This window comes from Aulostomus chinensis, chromosome 20 (genome assembly GCF_037954235.1).
Source record: "Aulostomus chinensis isolate RoL2024-O1b breed Wild chromosome 20, RoL_Achi_v1.0, whole genome shotgun sequence".
Classification (NCBI taxonomy): domain Eukaryota; kingdom Metazoa; phylum Chordata; class Actinopteri; order Syngnathiformes; family Aulostomidae; genus Aulostomus; species Aulostomus chinensis.
In genome coordinates, this window is record NC_141339.1 from 25,223,677 (window position 1) to 25,244,351 (window position 20,675).

The 20,675-nt window shown below is 52.3% G+C and overlaps 3 protein-coding genes, 1 long non-coding RNA gene and 2 other non-coding genes across 8 annotated transcripts; 3 read left to right on the top strand and 3 right to left on the bottom strand.

Annotated features, from left to right (window-relative positions):
- The first annotated feature begins 3,773 nt into the window (after positions 1-3,773).
- Positions 3,774-6,723, top strand: LOC147243458 (ribonucleoside-diphosphate reductase subunit M2). Its single transcript, XM_086190173.1, has 10 exons — positions 3,774-4,025; positions 4,161-4,229; positions 4,563-4,709; positions 4,782-4,898; positions 5,027-5,160; positions 5,233-5,327; positions 5,409-5,542; positions 5,625-5,729; positions 5,813-5,926; positions 6,339-6,723. The coding sequence occupies exons 1-10, from the start codon at positions 3,936-3,938 to the stop codon at positions 6,489-6,491; spliced, it is 1,158 nt and encodes a 385-aa protein (XP_086046299.1). The 5' UTR covers positions 3,774-3,935; the 3' UTR covers positions 6,492-6,723.
- Positions 6,014-6,151, top strand: LOC147243459 (small nucleolar RNA SNORD94). Its single transcript, XR_015110790.1, has one exon. It is a non-coding gene; the product is annotated as a small nucleolar RNA SNORD94 (small nucleolar RNA).
- Positions 6,724-7,178: 455 nt separating the features above from the next.
- LOC147243460 (uncharacterized) lies at positions 7,179-10,790 on the bottom strand. Its single transcript, XR_015110683.1, has 2 exons — positions 9,825-10,790; positions 7,179-7,461 (listed from the first exon to the last, which is right to left on the bottom strand). It is a non-coding gene; the product is annotated as an uncharacterized LOC147243460 (long non-coding RNA).
- On the top strand, positions 10,388-16,114 carry lgals8a (galectin 8a). Of its 3 annotated transcripts, none has more exons than XM_086190175.1 (9): positions 10,392-10,799; positions 13,247-13,335; positions 13,410-13,620; positions 13,852-13,971; positions 14,046-14,099; positions 14,313-14,339; positions 14,577-14,665; positions 15,305-15,470; positions 15,832-16,114. In XM_086190175.1, the coding sequence occupies exons 1-9, from the start codon at positions 10,767-10,769 to the stop codon at positions 15,994-15,996; spliced, it is 954 nt and encodes a 317-aa protein (XP_086046301.1). In that variant the 5' UTR covers positions 10,392-10,766; the 3' UTR covers positions 15,997-16,114. The 3 variants fall into 3 exon arrangements, with proteins under 3 accessions (XP_086046303.1, XP_086046301.1, XP_086046304.1); XM_086190178.1 differs by having other exon boundaries at positions 10,775-10,849; XM_086190177.1 differs by lacking the exon at positions 13,247-13,335 and having other exon boundaries at positions 10,388-10,799; positions 13,336-13,620.
- Positions 16,115-16,569: 455 nt separating this feature from the next.
- Positions 16,570-19,521, bottom strand: rrm2 (ribonucleotide reductase M2 polypeptide). Its single transcript, XM_086190174.1, has 10 exons — positions 19,276-19,521; positions 19,072-19,140; positions 18,592-18,738; positions 18,403-18,519; positions 18,141-18,274; positions 17,974-18,068; positions 17,759-17,892; positions 17,564-17,668; positions 17,367-17,480; positions 16,570-16,954 (listed from the first exon to the last, which is right to left on the bottom strand). The coding sequence occupies exons 1-10, from the start codon at positions 19,363-19,365 to the stop codon at positions 16,802-16,804; spliced, it is 1,158 nt and encodes a 385-aa protein (XP_086046300.1). The 5' UTR covers positions 19,366-19,521; the 3' UTR covers positions 16,570-16,801.
- LOC147243463 (small nucleolar RNA SNORD94) lies at positions 17,142-17,279 on the bottom strand. Its single transcript, XR_015110791.1, has one exon. It is a non-coding gene; the product is annotated as a small nucleolar RNA SNORD94 (small nucleolar RNA).
- Positions 19,522-20,675: the final 1,154 nt, after the last annotated feature.

The following is a 20,675-nucleotide window of genomic DNA, read 5'->3' on the forward strand; positions in this document are numbered from 1 at the left end:
GAGGGAGAAGTCTTCTGTCTGAGGCAGGGGCCAACGTTCGCCTCTCCGTCTCTGCATGTAGACAACAAACTCATTTCTGAGATTGACAAGCTTCTCCTCAACTTCTTGTGGGAAATCGAGCTCATCGTGTGAAGAAGTCTGTTCTCATGAATGACTATGAAAATGGTGGACTACATTTTTGAGACTCCTGTACTTTCAATAACACATTTAAGATCACTTGGCTGCAACACCTTTGAAGAATCCGAACTCTACATGGAATGTCATACCCTGCCATATTCTGTCAGAACTGGCTAAGTGTTTTTCTGTCTCCACAACACTGATCCTTTCACTGCCAGGCCTTCCTTCCATGGTCTCTTCTTTTCAAGTGTAAGTTTTCACTCATAAATATCACGTATGGAGCAACAAGGACATGCTGTGAAACGCAACCCTCTTGATTGAATCCTGGTTTCACAACAGCGTTTCAGATGTTGGCCGGTCGTCTCGACTCCGACGATGAGTTTCCTGAAGGACACAACGCCCCTGTGACCCCTGGCGACGAGGAAGAAGCTGTGAGCCGTCCCTGCTGGTGTCATTCAGATCTATAGTGTGTGTGACGTGAAGCATGACTACGACTGGTGAGGTTGCCAATGTAAGGACGGAGGAGGTTGTGTATGTAGACGATGGACTGATGTCAAACGGTCCGACACTGTCTGGAACAGCAAGAACGTCTACGGTCTGATCTCCATCTCCAGACGAATATTTAATTGTGCGCAGCAATGCTGCACCTTCATCCACGGGACCGTCAAGAAAAGGACCTGCCATGTTAGTTGAGAAACTCGCCTGCTGATGAATGAATGCAGAAATCAAATGGGGGATGTGGCTCTGGAAGTGGGCGGAGACAGCGAGAAACTCGAGGTTCATTGACAAAAACCTGGTCCCGACCAGGTTAGCTTCATAGCGTCTGTTACTGCGGTAACTGACCGAGAGCTGAAGTTACCGCAGTCTGTGAAACAGGAGAGTGAACCCTCTCTCTGGTTTGAGTGACCTCCCTTTGTGAAACGGAACACTCGGTTTTCCTTCTTTCAGGGTTCGCAGACCCGAGTTTTCACTAAACCTGCTTTGTGAAACGGACCCCTGGTGTCACAGGGGTGTTCTTCATTTGTCATCATTTAGTGATTATATATATATAGAGAGAGAGAGAGAGTTATTTTAACTTTGATCTTTACTATGTTCACTCTCGTTAGCTTTTGTGCTAGTTGTGTTTAGCGGTAAGCCATGGCTCCTCCCCTTCCTCTCGCTCTGCTGTCACGCCCAGTGTGTCACGTGTTCAGTTCCTCCTCTGTCTCCTTGATGGAGCTGCTAAGTGTATGAATGTAGTTTGTTTGTAGCCTTGGAGGCGAGGCTCGGTGAGCTAGAAGAGCAGCTTCACACCATGGAGAGTCAGTCAGCTCTCATGATTAGCATCAACAACCCGGGCTAGCATAGCTGCTCATCCCCCGATAGCCCCTGAGCAGCAGGGTGACTGCTGGAAGGAAGCGTAGCCCCGAGCAGAAACCCAGGGTGAACCACCGACCACTTCACGTTTCCAAGAGGTTTTCCCACTCGGTGTGCGTACAAAAACCCGCTTAGACCCACGTTTCAGTGTGAAAGGGGGGGATTCGTGGGTTGGATGTCCTGGAAGCGTTTTTGTTTTCTGTCACTTTACATACAGATTCATTAACAGCGCTAATTAACCGTTCATTAACCACTGGTCCACCGGGCTGCCCCTTCCGCTTATCCGGTTATGGGTAATAATAATACGAAGAAGAAGAATATATATAATATAGTCTGTCTTCCTCCATTCTCTGTCTTTGTCTCTGTCCATCAGTCTCTCCTCCTTTCTCTCTCTCTTTATCTCTGTCCCTCTCTCTCCTTCTGTCTCTCTGTCCTCCTCCATTCCCTGTCTTTGTCTCTGTCCATCAGTCTCTCCTCCTTTCTCTCTCTCTTTATCTCTGTCCCTCTCTCTCCTTCTGTCTCTCTGTCCTCCTCCATTCTCTGTCTTTGTCTCTGTCCATCAGTCTCTCCTCCTTTCTCTCTCTCTTTATCTCTGTCCCTCTCTCTCCTTCTGTCTCTCTGTCCTCCTCCATTCCCTGTCTTTGTCTCTGTCCATCAGTCTCTCCTCCTTTCTCTCTCTCTTTATCTCTGTCCCTCTCTCTCCTTCTGTCTCTCTGTCCTCCTCCATTCTCTGTCTTTGTCTCTGTCCTGCTCTCTCTCCGTCCACACTGATCCTGGACCTGCTCTACTTGGAAAGAGTCAGGAGAGAACTTTGGTTGGGGTTTGGTGCCGCACAAATAAACCTGACTTGACTCAAAGATAAATGTTTAATCCTGTTTTTTTGGGTGCACTCATTGGGAGCTGGACCCCAGGATCATTTAGAGGTTTAAAAATAAGAACTATATTTAATAATAAACCTGCCTTGGTCACACCAGTCCTTGGAAACACTGTCCTGTTTCTTAGGCTCCATGCTTCTTATTCCATCATGATGGAAGTTGTTGGAAGCTCAACAGGCAGCTTGAGATGAGGTCACACAAGCAAAGCCTTTAAACCGCCAAGCAGAAAAAAGCCCAGCGCCATGATTCCCTACAATCAAGTTTAACCAATAGATTTTCAGTCTACAATCATTCGTTGGGAAATCAAAGCCCCCCCTTCTGCCTCGGAGGAAAACAACGCCTCACGACAAGACCTCCTGGTGACCGGCAAAGGAGACTGACATTTCTCGTTTTGAGCGATCCTTTCATTCGTAGATTTGCTTGTAAACCCCTGAGATTTCACCTCTGTTGGACCTTCACGCCATCGATGAACAGAATGTCAGTCCAGCACCGCCGTGACCTCAGACTCTCATCGTAGCGAGGCACCAAGCAGCTGAAAACATTCATCAGGATGTCTGTTGCTGGGGAGGTCAGCGGCCATCTTGGATTCATCACCTCATTCTGAGTGAAACTGAAACTTCATTACCGATGTTGAACATGAAAGAGAAGCCGTTCGTCACCAAGGTGACAGGAAATGATGTCACTGAGAATGTTTGGTCCTCCTCTCAATGACATTTATTCCAGTTATGACTGCAGGAGTGAGGAGTTCAGCTGCAGAGGAATGCTTGGACGTTGGTTGTGGAGCAGTGAGCTGAAGTCAGTCCCCGACTGCTGGGGAGGGACAGCAGGCAGCAGTCGGTGGTGTCTTTGTTGGCCGTGTCAGAACGGAGACGTTCCCCCACCGCCGCCCTCTGGCCTTCAGAGTTTAGTGTTCATACGTCTGTCTTCTTCAGCCAGGAAACATTTGGACTTGTGATGTTTAACGGGCCTCCTTGTTTGAACATTTGCTCTGTTGAATAAAGCCTGGCCACAGCCAACCCAGGAAAAACTACAGCTCCCGCCACGGAGGCGCCCCCGGGTCACGTGACCAAGACCATTTCTTCCTCCCTCTGATCTCCTTGAGCCTGAAAACAAGAAAGTGGAGCAGTTGCAAACATCACTTCAGCCAAAGACAGGGATTTATCCGGAGTCAATGATGAAACGATGACCCGGCAATTTGGCGGGACCTCGGCGGTTGCAAACCAACGAGCGTTTCCCGTCGTCTTTGTTCTGGCCGGTTGCGTAAAGTCTGGTTTGGCAGTTTTGTAACCCGCACGAACAAAAGCCTTTGAATTTCCCGCAGGCGTTCTGACGTCACGTAGGGGCCGCCGAACCCCTGATTGGCTGCGTCGCTGCGTCAGTTTAAAGGGCCAGCACGCGCTGCGCTCCTATTGGTCGAGGGCGTTCCGGCGCCAAGATTCCAATAAAAGGCGAGCGGAGCGCGACCGCCGCGCCAGTCCCCTCCGAGTCTCCCTGCCAGCCGCCGCCTGCTCGCCCTTCCAGCCGCCGCCACTTCACCGTGTTCCCGCCTCTCTGGTCGGCAGTGTCCGGGTCCCCGGAGGGAGAAACATGCTGTCTACTCGCGCGCCTCTTTCCGTCCACAATGAAAACTCGCTCTGCAGTGACGTCAGCAACATGGCGCTGGACAAAGAAAATACGGTGAGAGAAAAACGTCCTCCCGCTCGAGTGTTTGCTGTTTCACCTGTACTTCCGGTGGGGACAAATGCGCTCGCTTGAGCCGTGACGTCACTGTTGGATGGACGTGGTTGCGTGAACGTTTCTCTGCTCCCGCAGCCTCCGAGCCTGAACACCAGCCGCGTCCTGGCCTCCAGAACGGCGCGGAAGATCTTCGCCGAGACTCCGGTAAGTGCGTCACATCCGGAAGCTTCCATCTGTTGATCAGCTGTCAATCATCCCGGTCAATGTCGACGCCCAAGATCTGGCGCCAAAACAGTTCGCCGGTTAAACGTGTCACAATATGCGGCCCGTCGCCCAGTCGAGGGACGCACGATCAAACGTGTTGTCTTGAGACAATCAAAGGCTTGGAAGCGTTGTCAGGGAAACGCTCCTCACACACACACCGAAGGCGTCTGGGGTTGTAAACGTGAGCGTCGACGGGCTCGGTGTTGGCGTATGAACATCTGGAGGTCGTGACCTCGATGGCGTCTGTAGATGTTGGCTCTGTTGGTCTTTCAGCTGAAACCTGTGAAGAAGCGTGGGGAGGGAGAGGCGGAGCCGCTGCTGAAGGACAACCCTCGCCGCTTTGTCATCTTCCCCATCCAGTACCACGACATCTGGCAGATGTACAAGAAGGCCGAGGCCTCGTTCTGGACAGCGGAGGAGGTAAACATGGCCGTCGGCGTCTGTCGGGTGAGCGTTGCATGCTGGGATGCTAACGAGTGCGTGTGTGTCCAGGTGGACCTGTCCAAGGACCTGCAGCACTGGGAGTCTCTGAAGGACGAGGAGCGCTACTTCATTTCCCACGTGTTGGCCTTCTTTGCCGCCAGCGACGGCATTGTCAACGAGAACCTGGTGAGGACGCCGAGCTCTTAACGTGGCGCCGGGGCGTGGTTATCGGGTATTGGCTCCTGCTGCTGCTGCTGCTCTCAAACTCTTGTCAGACATCATGTGCCCCCCTCTGTTCTCTGGGTGGCGTGCAGGTGGAACGCTTCACGCAGGAAGTGCAGGTGACGGAGGCCCGCTGCTTCTACGGGTTCCAGATTGCCATGGAAAACATCCACTCAGAGATGTACAGCCTCCTGATCGATACCTACATCAAGGACCCTCAGGAGAGGTGAGGTGCTGCCGCACGCCGCTGTCCCGCACGCCGCTGCTGTTGTCTGACCGTGTGTTCACCGCCCCACAGAGAATACCTCTTCAACGCCATCGAGACGTTGCCGTGTGTCAAGAAGAAGGCCGACTGGGCGCTCAACTGGATAGGCAACCAGAACGCAACCTACGGTAAAGCCGCCCTCGCCCTCCCCGCTGATCAGGTCTGATATTGACGGCATCTGCAATTGACGGTGAATGTTGTTCCTCCAGGAGAGCGCGTGGTCGCCTTCGCCGCCGTGGAGGGAATCTTCTTCTCTGGTTCCTTTGCCGCCATCTTCTGGCTGAAGAAGCGAGGCCTGATGCCCGGCCTGACCTTCTCCAACGAGCTCATCAGTAGAGATGAGGTGAGTGCCGTCATCTGATTGGCTCTTCAGCGTCCAGTCAGCTGAGTGGTTGCTACAGTGTGTGTGTGTGTGTGTGTTTCAGGGCCTTCACTGTGACTTCGCCTGCCTGATGTTCAAACACCTGGTCAACAAGCCGGCTGCAGAGACTGTCACCAAGATCATCAAGAACGCTGTGGAGATCGAACAGGTGACCGCCGCGTGACGCTGCAGCTGTACTGCCATGTTGTTGTCGCCGCGGTGACCTGGTTGTGACCCGTCTGGTTTGTGCAGGAGTTCCTGACTAAGGCGCTGCCGGTGAAGCTGATCGGGATGAACTGCGAGCTGATGAAGCGTTACATCGAGTTTGTGGCTGACAGGCTGATGCTGGAGCTCGGCTTCTCCAAGGTAACCATGGGACGACGCGCCTGGGGTTTTGTCACGTAAACTGGCACATTTAGCCACAAACGCTGTGCCTCCACCTTGGGGGCGGTGTCTGCGATGATGAGCGGCGCAGGGGTACGGACCTCAGCCGGTGATGGGGGCTGAGTGTTGCCGCAGACGCTCTGATCAGACGACATGTGGTCACTGGCGGGCGAGCGGCAGCACGAAACAGACGCCTGCCTGAGCAGACCTGTCGAGAGGCTCCGCCTCCACCTCGCTGTGACCTTTAAACTCAGCTGCTGGGTGGAGGTTGTTACTTATTCAGATCATTTTAACCTTCTGTTGAGCTTTAAGCAAATTTTGGTGACATCACAAGTCCAGGTATCGCTGCTTTGAGACAAGGAGTGGGCGTGTCTGAGGTGTGGCGTGTGTCCAGGTGTACCGGGTGGAGAACCCCTTTGACTTCATGGAGAACATCTCTCTGGAGGGGAAGACCAACTTCTTTGAGAAGCGGGTGGGCGAGTACCAGAGGATGGGCGTGATGTCGGGCGCCACAGACAACACCTTCAGGCTGGACGCTGACTTCTGAACACGCCGCCACCGCCACGCTGACCGGCGCACCGGGACACACTTGCGGGTCCAGACGCCACTGAAGACGCCTCTGTTCAGCTGGAGCTGCTGGTGTCCTCAGGCCGGCGGTGAGGAAGGCGCCTGGGACCAGAACTCCTTTTTTAGATTGGCTTTTATCCCTGAAGTCCTCCTGTGTTTTACTTTCTCCAAGTGTAAATATTTATTTAGTTGTAATAAAACAACGTGTGACAGCCACGCCTCTTCTTCCTGGTCCAGCCGGCGGCAGCTCCCACACGTCTCGCTGCCCCGGGCCGTTGACGTGCCGGCACATACGAGCAGCTCACCAGGTTCTGGTGGGCCCGGCGCTTCCCCTCAGGTCTGAAGGAGCTCTGGGCCTCCGCCGTCGTGCCCTCGCTGCCGCTTTCTATTTAAAGAAGCGGCTCCGGGCCCGCGCCGCCTCCTGGTCTACTGAGGTGACTGGTTTGACCTTTCACGCCCGAGGGAGCGCCTTCACTTCCTGTCTGGGCTCACGCGCGTTCCTCTTTGTAGCAAAGATCTCAGGTGCTTCATCTCTCACCTGAGACCAAACTGGTGCCGCCAGGTTCAACGGGCCTTCCAACCCAATCAGGTGGAGTATCTGCTGATTTAGCAGCACCGACCCGCGGCCCGAATGGTTCGGTACCGACTTCACGCCAAGTCAACTGTGTTTTGTAATCGCTGATTTTATTAATGTTGGAACAGTGTTGCCATGGCGATCATTTCTGATCTACATGCAGCTTCTGGGGTCAGGTGATTGTTGACGGTATGTTGTGGGGTCGACGAGCTCATGGCAGCGGGACGTCCTGCAGCGTGACACCCAGCAGCGTGACGTCGCCCGTCACCTCCAGCTGCGTGATGCGGCTCAGGTCCTGGACCCGGTGCTTGTAGACCAGCTGATGGAGGCCGTTGACGGCGACTCTGTAGTGCTGCGCTTCACACAAGATGATCATCTGCAGACAAAACAGAGCAGCGGCGCCATTAAGAGAGAGAGTGTTTCATTGTCACCAAGGGATCGAGCCCAAGGCGAAATTGCATTCCACAACTCAAAGCCTGAAACAACGATCACAAGCGGTCACAATTCTTCCAGACTGAAAGCAACAATGGAACCCTTCAGAATTAACAGCACAAATACATTTGTTTATGTGCGCTAAACTTGAGCAGTCCGTTGACCCAATGGAGGCAAGTGAGAGTGAGGCGTCGCAGCAGGGCCGCGCCACCAAGCCCGGGCGGGGCAGGCTGCAGCCACCCCAAGGGAGGTGGAGAGGGCAGAGGCGGGGGGGGGGGGATAGTACGTGCCATTTATGTCACCAAGGCAGAAGGAGTTCTCCTGGAGGATAAACAATGGGCAGGTGACCTTCAGTAGCCAATAAGGAAGCTGTGTTTGGGTTTGGGCAGAGGAGCTTCTTCTTCTTTCAGTCCAAATTGTAAGTTAAAATTTTCTGGTCTTCAACATCACTCTCCCCTTCGCAAAGCGGCCAACTGCTCCAAGATGGTTTCCATCCTGCGTTTCAGTTCAAGAGTCTGTTGTTGCCCCGCTTTGCCAGCCTCAATAATTGCGTTGTAAATGACGGTCAGTTGTGAAGGTCCAGATCTGGTGGCAGCCGTCGTCCTGCCAATTTTGCGGTATGTGAGGGCACCTCCAAGTCCGAGGAGGAGAAGCCCCACCACCATGAACCCAAATAAGTAGAGGTCCTCGATGTCCTCCACGGAGGGAGGCGTCAAGCACGCGATACGCCATCTCCCCCAGGAATCGAGAACGTAGCCCACAGGGTCGGTTCCATGCGGACAGGCAGGTTCCTCCGGTCCTGATTTCCTTGTCGAAAATATGGTGTCAATAGTGTTGAGAGACCAGCTGATCAATTCCATGATTAGTTTTAGGTAGAGAGCTCACAGCTGCGCTGGATAGGAGTTGAGACAAAGAATGAGACAGACAGAAAAGAAGAGGAGGAGAGAGGAGGAGTGCGACCGCTCTCGCCGAGTCCCAACCCGAGAGACAAAAGACGGCGCTTCCAGGGGAGCTGCCATGAATGAGCCGCCCCAGAGCATCAGGGACCGGTTTGTGTTTCTGATGATCCGGGACAGGATAATGTGGGCAGCTCATCCAGTCTGGTTCAACTCCTCCACGTTTGGCCCCCGAACCTCAGACGTGTGTGGGTTGCTATGATGACGGTCTGCAAGTTGATCAATGTAAGATTGCCAACCTGCCCTAGGCTGTTGGTGCGCGTGAACACCGGGGTCTCGCTGCGCCTCCAAACCGACTTGACTGTCGCACAACTGAACGGACACAAGTCACCTCTGACTTGGTGGGAGTGGCTAGAAAAAGGTGACAAATGCACTAAAAACTTTGTGAATCTGGAAAAAAGGAACTTTGAGTTCACCGCTCTTTGTCGACTCAAGCTGACCAATCAAGTGTGGTGACGAACACGTCCCTCCCAGGGCGGCTGATTTCTGCCAGGAGTCTCGCTGTCAATGCCGAACATGAAGGCAACGCTGGTTTGTGGCTTCAAGGCGTAAAGAAGGACTTTGACAGTGTTGATGACGGCTTCAGACCGTGAGACCAAGGCGACGCTCAGCAGAGGTCAAGAATGCATCGAGTCTTAAGATAACAACCCTCCAGGTTAGGACGGCTCATGTCTGAATTTGATGAAGAATTAAATGAAATATCAGCCCCATGTTAGTTGGGTTAGAGAGGGTTATTCCAAGGTGTCGGTGCCTTGGGGAGAGAACCTAAATGAGCCCAACGACGCCACTTTTTCTATCCAACAGGCAGGAGGTGATGAGAGCGGTTCATTGTGGCGAGAGTTCTCTGCTGGGTCAGGGTTGACAATGAATCTCAACAAATCTGTTTTATTCCGATGAAGGGATGCAATCAACTTGGAGTGAACGGTTTCCCTGTGAAGAAACCATTTGGGTGTTGGGATTGAGAAACATGACACCTCGGCAGTGCCTTCAGGTCAACGTGTGGCTGATGAGAGGGCAGAGTTTTACCGTCCAGAGGAGGGGGCGTCCCCAGCTGGGTTTGTGTCTTTATCGCTGGAAACGCCTGCTGCGATATACAAGAAATTCAATCAAACTTGATTCAATTTTCTCTGGAGGAACAGATGGCATTATTAAAAGAAAGATCTTCTATGTAACTGAAGATGGCTTGGAGGTCTTGAGGCGTGCAGTTTTGTTACACTAAACAATACGTTCAAAGTGAAATGGTTCACTAATCTGATCAAAGAAAAAGAGAAGAAATGGAACCCAAAACCCATTTTTAACTCTGTTGGTCTAAAGTTGCAGTTAAAGTGTGACTAGTAGATGAATAAGTTACCTGTGAAATTAGCCAACTTTCACAAACAAGCGCTGCTAGCATGGAAAATGGTGTCCAAACAGAACTTCTCTCCAACGAGCTACGATGGCTGCGTCCGAATGGCCAAGCAGGTCTGATGGCAGGTCTCAGAGCAGGTCGGAGGCTGTCCCAAACCACAACTGGCGTGAGTAGCGACCTACTTCTCAACCTACATTCCAGCCTAAACACGCCCACATTGGAGGTCGGTTCAGGTGCATCCTACGGAGCAACCTATGGCCCACAATGCACCGCGGACTTCTTCTTCGTCCCCTAAAAACTTGTGGACCCTGAAGCCAAGTTAGCGCCACCAACAGTCTCCCATTCTGATGAACACCAACATTTATAGTTGTTGATGACTAAAGGTGCGTTCAGTGCTTAATAATAGAGGATGAGTGAAAGGTGCTCAGAGTGGAGTGCAGTACCACAGTCAGGCCAGCAGGTGGTGCTTTCGTTGGTGCAGTCTACCTAATTGTGGTATCTGTGCTCTGCCAGTAGAGGTCGTGCTTCACCACCAATCTTCTAGGGTGTCTGAATGGTGCCGCCATGTTTAGGTCGTAGCAGGAGGACGTAGGTTGGTACTTGGCAGTTCGGACGCAACCTTAATAAACTCGCACGTCTCCCCAAATAGTTCCGCCATTGCTATTTCTCCTTCACGTGTAGGGGAGCCACACCAACACTGCCCCCACCATTTCCGGTGGTACTCCTGTTTGGTCCGCTTCATGGAAACGTGCTGAAAAACGGACGAAATGAACGCAGAGTACGAACCAAAGGCTCCACGGTGAGCATGAACAGGGCTTGAGATGGATTCAGACCCGCGGCGGCGCCACGGGCCCCCCTTTCTGCTGCGCGTGACCGTCAGCTGTTGGTGACGTAGAATCCGGAAGTAAACAAGCAGCAACAGCCGTTATCAGCTGGGAGATATCGATGTCACAGCCTAGACAGACGTTTGTGAACCCGGTGAGTGTTCACACTTGTGGTTTCACATAGGAGCGCGTCTTGCCACGAAGGTTAGCAGCTAAAGGAGCTAGCTCCGAATGAGTAGGCTCAAGACTGATGCAATCTCTCTCTCTATATATATGTGTGTGTGTGTGTGTGTTATATATACATATATATGATGAATCCAAATCTAGCTAAATATAATTCAGTTTCCTCTCATCACACCGGTGTTGACCGAATCGGTAGCGCCCCTCATTTCATCGTCACACCGGGACGTAAACGTTGCCGCTCATCCTCAGCCTGCTCTGCTGAAATGTACCGCCGCTTGAGAAGCCAGGAACAATTCATGACACCTCAGCCCGTGAGCGTTAACACGACCCGTCTAGCTGTTAATCTACCGACCCGTCTAGCTGTTAATCTACCGACCTCTCTAGCTGTTAATCTACCGACCCGTCTAGCTGTTAATCTACCGACCCGTCTAGCTGTTAATCTACAGACCCGTCTAGCTGTTAATCTACCGACCTCTCTAGCTGTTAATCTACCGACCCGTCTAGCTGTTAATCTACCGACCTCTCTAGCTGTTAATCTACCGACCCGTCTAGCTGTTAATCTACCGACCCGTCTAGCTGTTAATCTACAGACCCGTCTAGCTGTTAATCTACCGACCCCTCTAGCTGTTAATCTACAGACCCGTCTAGCTGTTAATCTACCGACCCGTCTAGCTGTTAATCTACAGACCCGTCTAGCTGTTAATCTACCGACCCCTCTAGCTGTTAATCTACCGACCCCTCTAGCTGTTAATCTACCGACCCGTCTAGCTGTTAATCTACAGACCCGTCTAGCTGTTAATCTACCGACCCCTCTAGCTGTTAATCTACAGACCCGTCTAGCTGTTAATCTACCGACCCCTCTAGCTGTTAATCTACCGACCCGTCTAGCTGTTAATCTACCGACCCCTCTAGCTGTTAATCTACCGACCCGTCTAGCTGTTAATCTACCGACCCCTCTAGCTGTTAATCTACCGACCCCTCTAGCTGTTAATCTACCGACCCGTCTAGCTGTTAATCTACCGACCCGTCTAGCTGTTAATCTACAGACCCGTCTAGCTGTTAATCTACCGACCCCTCTAGCTGTTAATCTACCGACCCCTCTAGCTGTTAATCTACCGACCCGTCTAGCTGTTAATCTACAGACCCGTCTAGCTGTTAATCTACCGACCCCTCTAGCTGTTAATCTACCGACCCCTCTAGCTGTTAATCTACCGACCCGTCTAGCTGTTAATCTACAGACCCGTCTAGCTGTTAATCTACCGACCCCTCTAGCTGTTAATCTACAGACCCGTCTAGCTGTTAATCTACCGACCCCTCTAGCTGTTAATCTACCGACCCGTCTAGCTGTTAATCTACCGACCCCTCTAGCTGTTAATCTACCGACCCGTCTAGCTGTTAATCTACCGACCCCTCTAGCTGTTAATCTACCGACCCCTCTAGCTGTTAATCTACCGACCCGTCTAGCTGTTAATCTACCGACCCGTCTAGCTGTTAATCTACAGACCCGTCTAGCTGTTAATCTACCGACCCCTCTAGCTGTTAATCTACCGACCCCTCTAGCTGTTAATCTACCGACCCGTCTAGCTGTTAATCTACCGACCCGTCTAGCTGTTAATCTACCGACCCCTCTAGCTGTTAATCTACCGACCCGTCTAGCTGTTAATCTACCGACCCGTCTAGCTGTTAATCTACCGACCCGTCTAGCTGTTAATCTACCGACCCCTCTAGCTGTTAATCTACCGACCCCTCTAGCTGTTAATCTACCGACCCGTCTAGCTGTTAATCTACAGACCCGTCTAGCTGTTAATCTACCGACCCGTCTAGCTGTTAATCTACCGACCCCTCTAGCTGTTAATCTACCGACCCCTCTAGCTGTTAATCTACCGACCCGTCTAGCTGTTAATCTACAGACCCGTCTAGCTGTTAATCTACCGACCCCTCTAGCTGTTAATCTACCGACCCGTCTAGCTGTTAATCTACCGACCCCTCTAGCTGTTAATCTACCGACCCGTCTAGCTGTTAATCTACAGACCCGTCTAGCTGTTAATCTACCGACCCCTCTAGCTGTTAATCTACAGACCCGTCTAGCTGTTAATCTACCGACCCCTCTAGCTGTTAATCTACAGACCCGTCTAGCTGCTAATCTATCGACCCCTCTAGCTGTTAATCTACCGACCCCTCTAGCTGTTAATCTACCGACCCGTCTAGCTGTTAATCTACCGACCTCTCTAGCTGACGCATCTACCTGACCCCTCTAGCTGTTAATCTACCGACCTCTCTAGCTGACGCATCTACCTGACCCCTCTAGCTGATTCTAGAGTTAACGGTAAACTCTGTTAACAGTCAAACAGCCACATCAACCATTTCACTCCTGAATGTGGAAATGAAATTGTAGAATGTGCTGTTCCGTGTCCTCAGGTGGTTCCCTTCGCTGGGACCATCCTGGGCGGGCTCCTTCCAGGGGAGATGGTCCTGATCCGGGGTTCTGTGCCATCTGATGCCGACAGGTTTGGACCTGCTCTCCTTCTTCCTGCTGGTCTCCCTCCTTCCCTCCTCTGATGGGCCTGTGGCTGTTTTATAGGTTCCAGGTAGATTTCACCTGTGGCAACAGTGTGAAGCCGAGGGCCGATGTGGCGTTCCACTTCAACCCCAGGTTCAAGAGGTCGCCGGTCATCGTGTGCAACACGCTGCAGAGGGAGCGCTGGGGCCGGGAGGAGATCCTGCACCAGATGCCCCTCGCTACCGGGGCCTCCTTCGAGCTCATTGTCCTCATCCTGAAGGACAAGTTCAAGGTGAGAGACGTACAGCCATGTTGGTGGAGAGCAGCGGAGTCACCACGATCCTGAACCTGAACCTGATCTGAGTCTTTATTTAACAGCGACTGGAAACATTGATTGATTGCTAGCAAATATGACAGCTCATAGAAACCATGTGATGCGGAGGTTGGTTGCCATGGTAATGGCAGTGTCCTAGAGGAACAGGTTTGTGGTCAACTGATGGTGTGTCTTCTCACTGGCACCCAGGTGGCCGTGAATGGCGCTCACGTTCTGGACTACAAACACCGACTGGAGCTGGAGCTTGTTGACACACTCGCTATTTCTGGGAAGGTCAAAGTTGAAGCTGTCGGCGTTCTGCCGAGTCCTGTGAGTCACACGCCAACACCCGTCCTCACAAATGCCAATGAAGGTCAACGAGACACTTCCTTTGTTTTTTCTAGAGTTCTGCTTGTTCTGCCATCAGTAGACGGACCAATCAGGATGCAGAGCTGCAGGTGAGGCTGCTCATTATCTCCCCACTCGCTGCTTAAAGAACTGGACCGGTCATGTGACTGTGTACCACCTCCATCTTGCTGCTGCCATGACATCACCAGTCCATGAAAAATGTCTATTGCGACCTCACCAACAGAGCAGGAAATAACTGTCACTGAAGTGTCACTCCTGACTCTGGCCACCAACTAACGATGCGATGCTCGTTGTCTTTGCAGCCGATCGTCTCCGCGTCTGGTGACTTGGTGAGTTTCACCTTAAGAAGGTGATCGTTAAAATCTGATCAGTATATCAAACCTGTTCCTCTCGGTCAGTGGGAGGGGCCAAGAAACCGCCAGTCCCCCCATCAAATGTCATCCCTTGTATCAGTCTGTAGTGTTTGGTTTCAGACCAGATAAGAAGTAAACAAACATTAAGGTTGGTCATGTGACCTGAATGCACCTGCTGTGTTGAGTGTGTCACCTCAACTGTGGTGTTTGTAGGCTGTTCCCTTCAGAGGGGGGCTGGCGAAGGGGCTTCGCGCCGGAAACACTTTCGTGATCAAAGGTCGGACCAACCAGAATGCCAACAGGTACCTGAGCGCACCTCAGACACGTCGCCGCTGCATCTGTGTCCCTCGCCAACATTCCGACGTTGAGCTGACTAACATGACTGCCTCAAGCTTGGTTTATGCTTCTGCATCGCGGCGACGCCGTAGACCCTACGAGCATTCGAAGTTCTGCATCGAGGGAACGCGTTGCTCTGCAATTCACCGCCAAGCCGCTAGGGGGTGTGGCTGTGTCTTTGTATGGTTTCGGGGGCTCTTGTCGGATTCCAAAACAAAACTATTTTCAACAGAAAGTCCAGTGCTTTTCTTTGAACGACTGTTGGCTTTCATGAGTCAAACTGTCAACTTTGAACACGACAAACATGGCTTCTTGTGGCCATTTTCTTCCGGAGACGAACATATTTGGCGCAGAGGTTCCTCCACCTCATGCATTCGGCGACGACCTCTGAGGGGACCAATCACAGTCCTTGATGTTCACGTCACGGCACATTGACGCGACACGTAGTCAGGATTTTTTGGAGTTGCATGTCAGGCTACGCTGCAGGGTCCATGTCAGCGGCGCAGGTACGGCGTCACCGTGACGCAGAAGCATAAACCAGGCTTTAGTCTCTGAACTCTGCTCCTGCAGAAACTACAATCATGGTGGCGGGTTTATCTTCTCAGTTTTGGGGTGAACCTGCGTGTGTCAGGCAGCAGTGACATCGCTCTCCACCTGAACCCCAGGATGAAGGCGGAGGTATTGGTCAGAAACTCCTTCCTGTCAGGATGCTGGGGCGGCGAGGAGCAGCAGCTGGATGCCTTCCCCTTCACAGACGGAGAGTACTTCGAGGTACCACGTTCACCTACAAGCACATCTTTTAGTTCCGTCCAATCAAAAATAATCTGTTACATTGATAAACTTGCAGACCGTCACCATAGCAACCCACACACCTCTGAGGTTCGGGGGCCAAAGGTGGAGGAGTTGAACCAGACTGGATGAGTTGCCCACATTATCCTGGGCTCCGGGGCGGCTCATTCATGGCAGCTCCCCTGGAAGCGGTCCAACTTATTCATCTACTAGTCACACTTTAACTGCAACTTTAGACCAACAGAGTTAAAAATGGGTTTTGGGTTCCATTTCTTCTCTTTTTCTTTGATCAGATTAGTGAACCAACTCTCTTAATGGCGCCGCTGCTCTGTTTTGTCTGCAGATGATCATCTTGTGTGAAGCGCAGCACTACAGAGTCGCCGTCAACGGCCTCCATCAGCTGGTCTACAAGCACCGGGTCCAGGACCTGAGCCGCATCACGCAGCTGGAGGTGACGGGCGACGTCACGCTGCTGGGTGTCACGCTGCAGGACGTCCCGCTGCCATGAGCTCGTCGACCCCACAACATACCGTCAACAATCACCTGACCCCAGAAGCTGCATGTAGATCAGAAATGATCGCCATGGCAACACTGTTCCAACATTAATAAAATCAGCGATTACAAAACACAGTTGACTTGGCGTGAAGTCGGTACCGAACCATTCGGGCCGCGGGTCGGTGCTGCTGAATCAGCAGATACTCCACCTGATTGGGTTGGAAGGCCCGTTGAACCTGGCGGCACCAGTTTGGTCTCAGGTGAGAGATGAAGCACCTGAGATCTTTGCTACAAAGAGGAACGCGCGTGAGCCCAGACAGGAAGTGAAGGCGCTCCCTCGGGCGTGAAAGGTCAAACCAGTCACCTCAGTAGACCAGGAGGCGGCGCGGGCCCGGAGCCGCTTCTTTAAATAGAAAGCGGCAGCGAGGGCACGACGGCGGAGGCCCAGAGCTCCTTCAGACCTGAGGGGAAGCGCCGGGCCCACCAGAACCTGGTGAGCTGCTCGTATGTGCCGGCACGTCAACGGCCCGGGGCAGCGAGACGTGTGGGAGCTGCCGCCGGCTGGACCAGGAAGAAGAGGCGTGGCTGTCACACGTTGTTTTATTACAACTAAATAAATATTTACACTTGGAGAAAGTAAAACACAGGAGGACTTCAGGGATAAAAGCCAATCTAAAAAAGGAGTTCTGGTCCCAGGCGCCTTCCTCACCGCCGGCCTGAGGACACCAGCAGCTCCAGCTGAACAGAGGCGTCTTCAGTGGCGTCTGGACCCGCAAGTGTGTCCCGGTGCGCCAGTCAGCGTGGCGGTGGCGGCGTGTTCAGAAGTCAGCGTCCAGCCTGAAGGTGTTGTCTGTGGCGCCCGACATCACGCCCATCCTCTGGTACTCGCCCACCCGCTTCTCAAAGAAGTTGGTCTTCCCCTCCAGAGAGATGTTCTCCATGAAGTCAAAGGGGTTCTCCACCCGGTACACCTGGACACACGCCACACCTCAGACACGCCCACTCCTTGTCTCAAAGCAGCGATACCTGGACTTGTGATGTCACCAAAATTTGCTTAAAGCTCAACAGAAGGTTAAAATGATCTGAATAAGTAACAACCTCCACCCAGCAGCTGAGTTTAAAGGTCACAGCGAGGTGGAGGCGGAGCCTCTCGACAGGTCTGCTCAGGCAGGCGTCTGTTTCGTGCTGCCGCTCGCCCGCCAGTGACCACATGTCGTCTGATCAGAGCGTCTGCGGCAACACTCAGCCCCCATCACCGGCTGAGGTCCGTACCCCTGCGCCGCTCATCATCGCAGACACCGCCCCCAAGGTGGAGGCACAGCGTTTGTGGCTAAATGTGCCAGTTTACGTGACAAAACCCCAGGCGCGTCGTCCCATGGTTACCTTGGAGAAGCCGAGCTCCAGCATCAGCCTGTCAGCCACAAACTCGATGTAACGCTTCATCAGCTCGCAGTTCATCCCGATCAGCTTCACCGGCAGCGCCTTAGTCAGGAACTCCTGCACAAACCAGACGGGTCACAACCAGGTCACCGCGGCGACAACAACATGGCAGTACAGCTGCAGCGTCACGCGGCGGTCACCTGTTCGATCTCCACAGCGTTCTTGATGATCTTGGTGACAGTCTCTGCAGCCGGTTTGTTGACCAGGTGTTTGAACATCAGGCAGGCGAAGTCACAGTGAAGGCCCTGAAACACACACACACACACACACACACACACTGTAGCAACCACTCAGCTGACTGGACGCTGAAGAGCCAATCAGATGACGGCACTCACCTCATCTCTACTGATGAGCTCGTTGGAGAAGGTCAGGCCGGGCATCAGGCCTCGCTTCTTCAGCCAGAAGATGGCGGCAAAGGAACCAGAGAAGAAGATTCCCTCCACGGCGGCGAAGGCGACCACGCGCTCTCCTGGAGGAACAACATTCACCGTCAATTGCAGATGCCGTCAATATCAGACCTGATCAGCGGGGAGGGCGAGGGCGGCTTTACCGTAGGTTGCGTTCTGGTTGCCTATCCAGTTGAGCGCCCAGTCGGCCTTCTTCTTGACACACGGCAACGTCTCGATGGCGTTGAAGAGGTATTCTCTGTGGGGCGGTGAACACACGGTCAGACAACAGCAGCGGCGTGCGGGACAGCGGCGTGCGGCAGCACCTCACCTCTCCTGAGGGTCCTTGATGTAGGTATCGATCAGGAGGCTGTACATCTCTGAGTGGATGTTTTCCATGGCAATCTGGAACCCGTAGAAGCAGCGGGCCTCCGTCACCTGCACTTCCTGCGTGAAGCGTTCCACCTGCACGCCACCCAGAGAACAGAGGGGGGCACATGATGTCTGACAAGAGTTTGAGAGCAGCAGCAGCAGCAGGAGCCAATACCCGATAACCACGCCCCGGCGCCACGTTAAGAGCTCGGCGTCCTCACCAGGTTCTCGTTGACAATGCCGTCGCTGGCGGCAAAGAAGGCCAACACGTGGGAAATGAAGTAGCGCTCCTCGTCCTTCAGAGACTCCCAGTGCTGCAGGTCCTTGGACAGGTCCACCTGGACACACACGCACTCGTTAGCATCCCAGCATGCAACGCTCACCCGACAGACGCCGACGGCCATGTTTACCTCCTCCGCTGTCCAGAACGAGGCCTCGGCCTTCTTGTACATCTGCCAGATGTCGTGGTACTGGATGGGGAAGATGACAAAGCGGCGAGGGTTGTCCTTCAGCAGCGGCTCCGCCTCTCCCTCCCCACGCTTCTTCACAGGTTTCAGCTGAAAGACCAACAGAGCCAACATCTACAGACGCCATCGAGGTCACGACCTCCAGATGTTCATACGCCAACACCGAGCCCGTCGACGCTCACGTTTACAACCCCAGACGCCTTCGGTGTGTGTGTGAGGAGCGTTTCCCTGACAACGCTTCCAAGCCTTTGATTGTCTCAAGACAACACGTTTGATCGTGCGTCCCTCGACTGGGCGACGGGCCGCATATTGTGACACGTTTAACCGGCGAACTGTTTTGGCGCCAGATCTTGGGCGTCGACATTGACCGGGATGATTGACAGCTGATCAACAGATGGAAGCTTCCGGATGTGACGCACTTACCGGAGTCTCGGCGAAGATCTTCCGCGCCGTTCTGGAGGCCAGGACGCGGCTGGTGTTCAGGCTCGGAGGCTGCGGGAGCAGAGAAACGTTCACGCAACCACGTCCATCCAACAGTGACGTCACGGCTCAAGCGAGCGCATTTGTCCCCACCGGAAGTACAGGTGAAACAGCAAACACTCGAGCGGGAGGACGTTTTTCTCTCACCGTATTTTCTTTGTCCAGCGCCATGTTGCTGACGTCACTGCAGAGCGAGTTTTCATTGTGGACGGAAAGAGGCGCGCGAGTAGACAGCATGTTTCTCCCTCCGGGGACCCGGACACTGCCGACCAGAGAGGCGGGAACACGGTGAAGTGGCGGCGGCTGGAAGGGCGAGCAGGCGGCGGCTGGCAGGGAGACTCGGAGGGGACTGGCGCGGCGGTCGCGCTCCGCTCGCCTTTTATTGGAATCTTGGCGCCGGAACGCCCTCGACCAATAGGAGCGCAGCGCGTGCTGGCCCTTTAAACTGACGCAGCGACGCAGCCAATCAGGGGTTCGGCGGCCCCTACGTGACGTCAGAACGCCTGCGGGAAATTCAAAGGCTTTTGTTCGTGCGGGTTACAAAACTGCCAAACCAGACTTTACGCAACCGGCCAGAACAAAGACGGTCGATTGTTTGTATGTATAAATGTATATATGTATGTATGTATATGTTTGTATGTGTGTATATATATATATGTATATATATGTGTATATATGTGTGTATGTATATGTATGTATGTGTATATATATGTATGTATGTGTATGTTTGTATGTGTATATATATGTATGTATGTGTATGTTTGTATGTGTATATATATGTATGTATGTGTATGTTTGTATGTGTATATATATGTATGTATGTGTATGTTTGTATGTGTATATATATGTATGTATGTGTATGTTTGTATGTGTATATATATGTATGTATATATGTGGATATATATGTATGTATATATGTATATATATGTATGTATATATGTGTATATATGTATGTATGTATGTGTATGTATATATATGTGTGTATATATGTATATATGTATGTATATGTTTGTATGTGTGTGTATATATATATATGTGTATATATGTGTGTATATATATGTGTATATATATATGTGTGTGTGTATATATGTATGTACATATATGTATATGTATGTATGTATATGTTTGTATTTATATATGTATGTATATACACGATTTTCAAAAAAGACGTTCCCCATCGACCATTTGTTCTGGCCGGTTGCGGAAAGTCTGGTTTGGTAGTTTCATAACCTGCACGAACAAAAGCCTTTGAATTTCCCGCAGGCGTTCTGACGTCACGTAGGGGCCGCTGAGGGCTGCTTCCTAGTAGAGCGGGTGTAGAACCTCCCTCCTAGTAGAGCGGGTGTAGAACCTCCCTCCTAGTAGAGCGGGTGTAGAACCTCCCTCCTGGTAGAGCGGGTGTAGAACCTCCCTCCTGGTAGAGCAGGAGTAGAACCTCCCTCCTGGTAGAGCAGGAGTAGAACCTCCCTCCTAGTAGAGCGGGTGTAGAACCTCCCTCCTAGTAGAGCGGGTGTAGAACCTCCCTCCTAGTAGAGCGGGTGTAGAAC

Excerpts from the sequence above, each read along its gene's own strand:
- rrm2 (XM_086190174.1), bottom strand. The coding sequence starts at position 19,365 with ATGCTGTCTACTCGCGCGCCTCTTTCCGTCCACAATGAAAACTCGCTC. Across the intron at positions 17,893-17,973 it reads CAACCAGAACGCAACCTACG|GAGAGCGCGTGGTCGCCTTC; the intron begins GTAAAGCCGCCC and ends TTGTTCCTCCAG. Across the intron at positions 17,669-17,758 it reads AGCTCATCAGTAGAGATGAG|GGCCTTCACTGTGACTTCGC; the intron begins GTGAGTGCCGTC and ends TGTGTGTTTCAG.
- lgals8a (XM_086190175.1), top strand. The coding sequence starts at position 10,767 with ATGTCACAGCCTAGACAGACGTTTGTGAACCCG. Across the intron at positions 13,621-13,851 it reads TCCTGAAGGACAAGTTCAAG|GTGGCCGTGAATGGCGCTCA; the intron begins GTGAGAGACGTA and ends ACTGGCACCCAG. Across the intron at positions 15,471-15,831 it reads CAGACGGAGAGTACTTCGAG|ATGATCATCTTGTGTGAAGC; the intron begins GTACCACGTTCA and ends TTTTGTCTGCAG.
- LOC147243458 (XM_086190173.1), top strand. The coding sequence starts at position 3,936 with ATGCTGTCTACTCGCGCGCCTCTTTCCGTCCACAATGAAAACTCGCTC. Across the intron at positions 4,026-4,160 it reads CGCTGGACAAAGAAAATACG|CCTCCGAGCCTGAACACCAG; the intron begins GTGAGAGAAAAA and ends CTGCTCCCGCAG. Across the intron at positions 4,710-4,781 it reads CGTTCTGGACAGCGGAGGAG|GTGGACCTGTCCAAGGACCT; the intron begins GTAAACATGGCC and ends GTGTGTGTCCAG.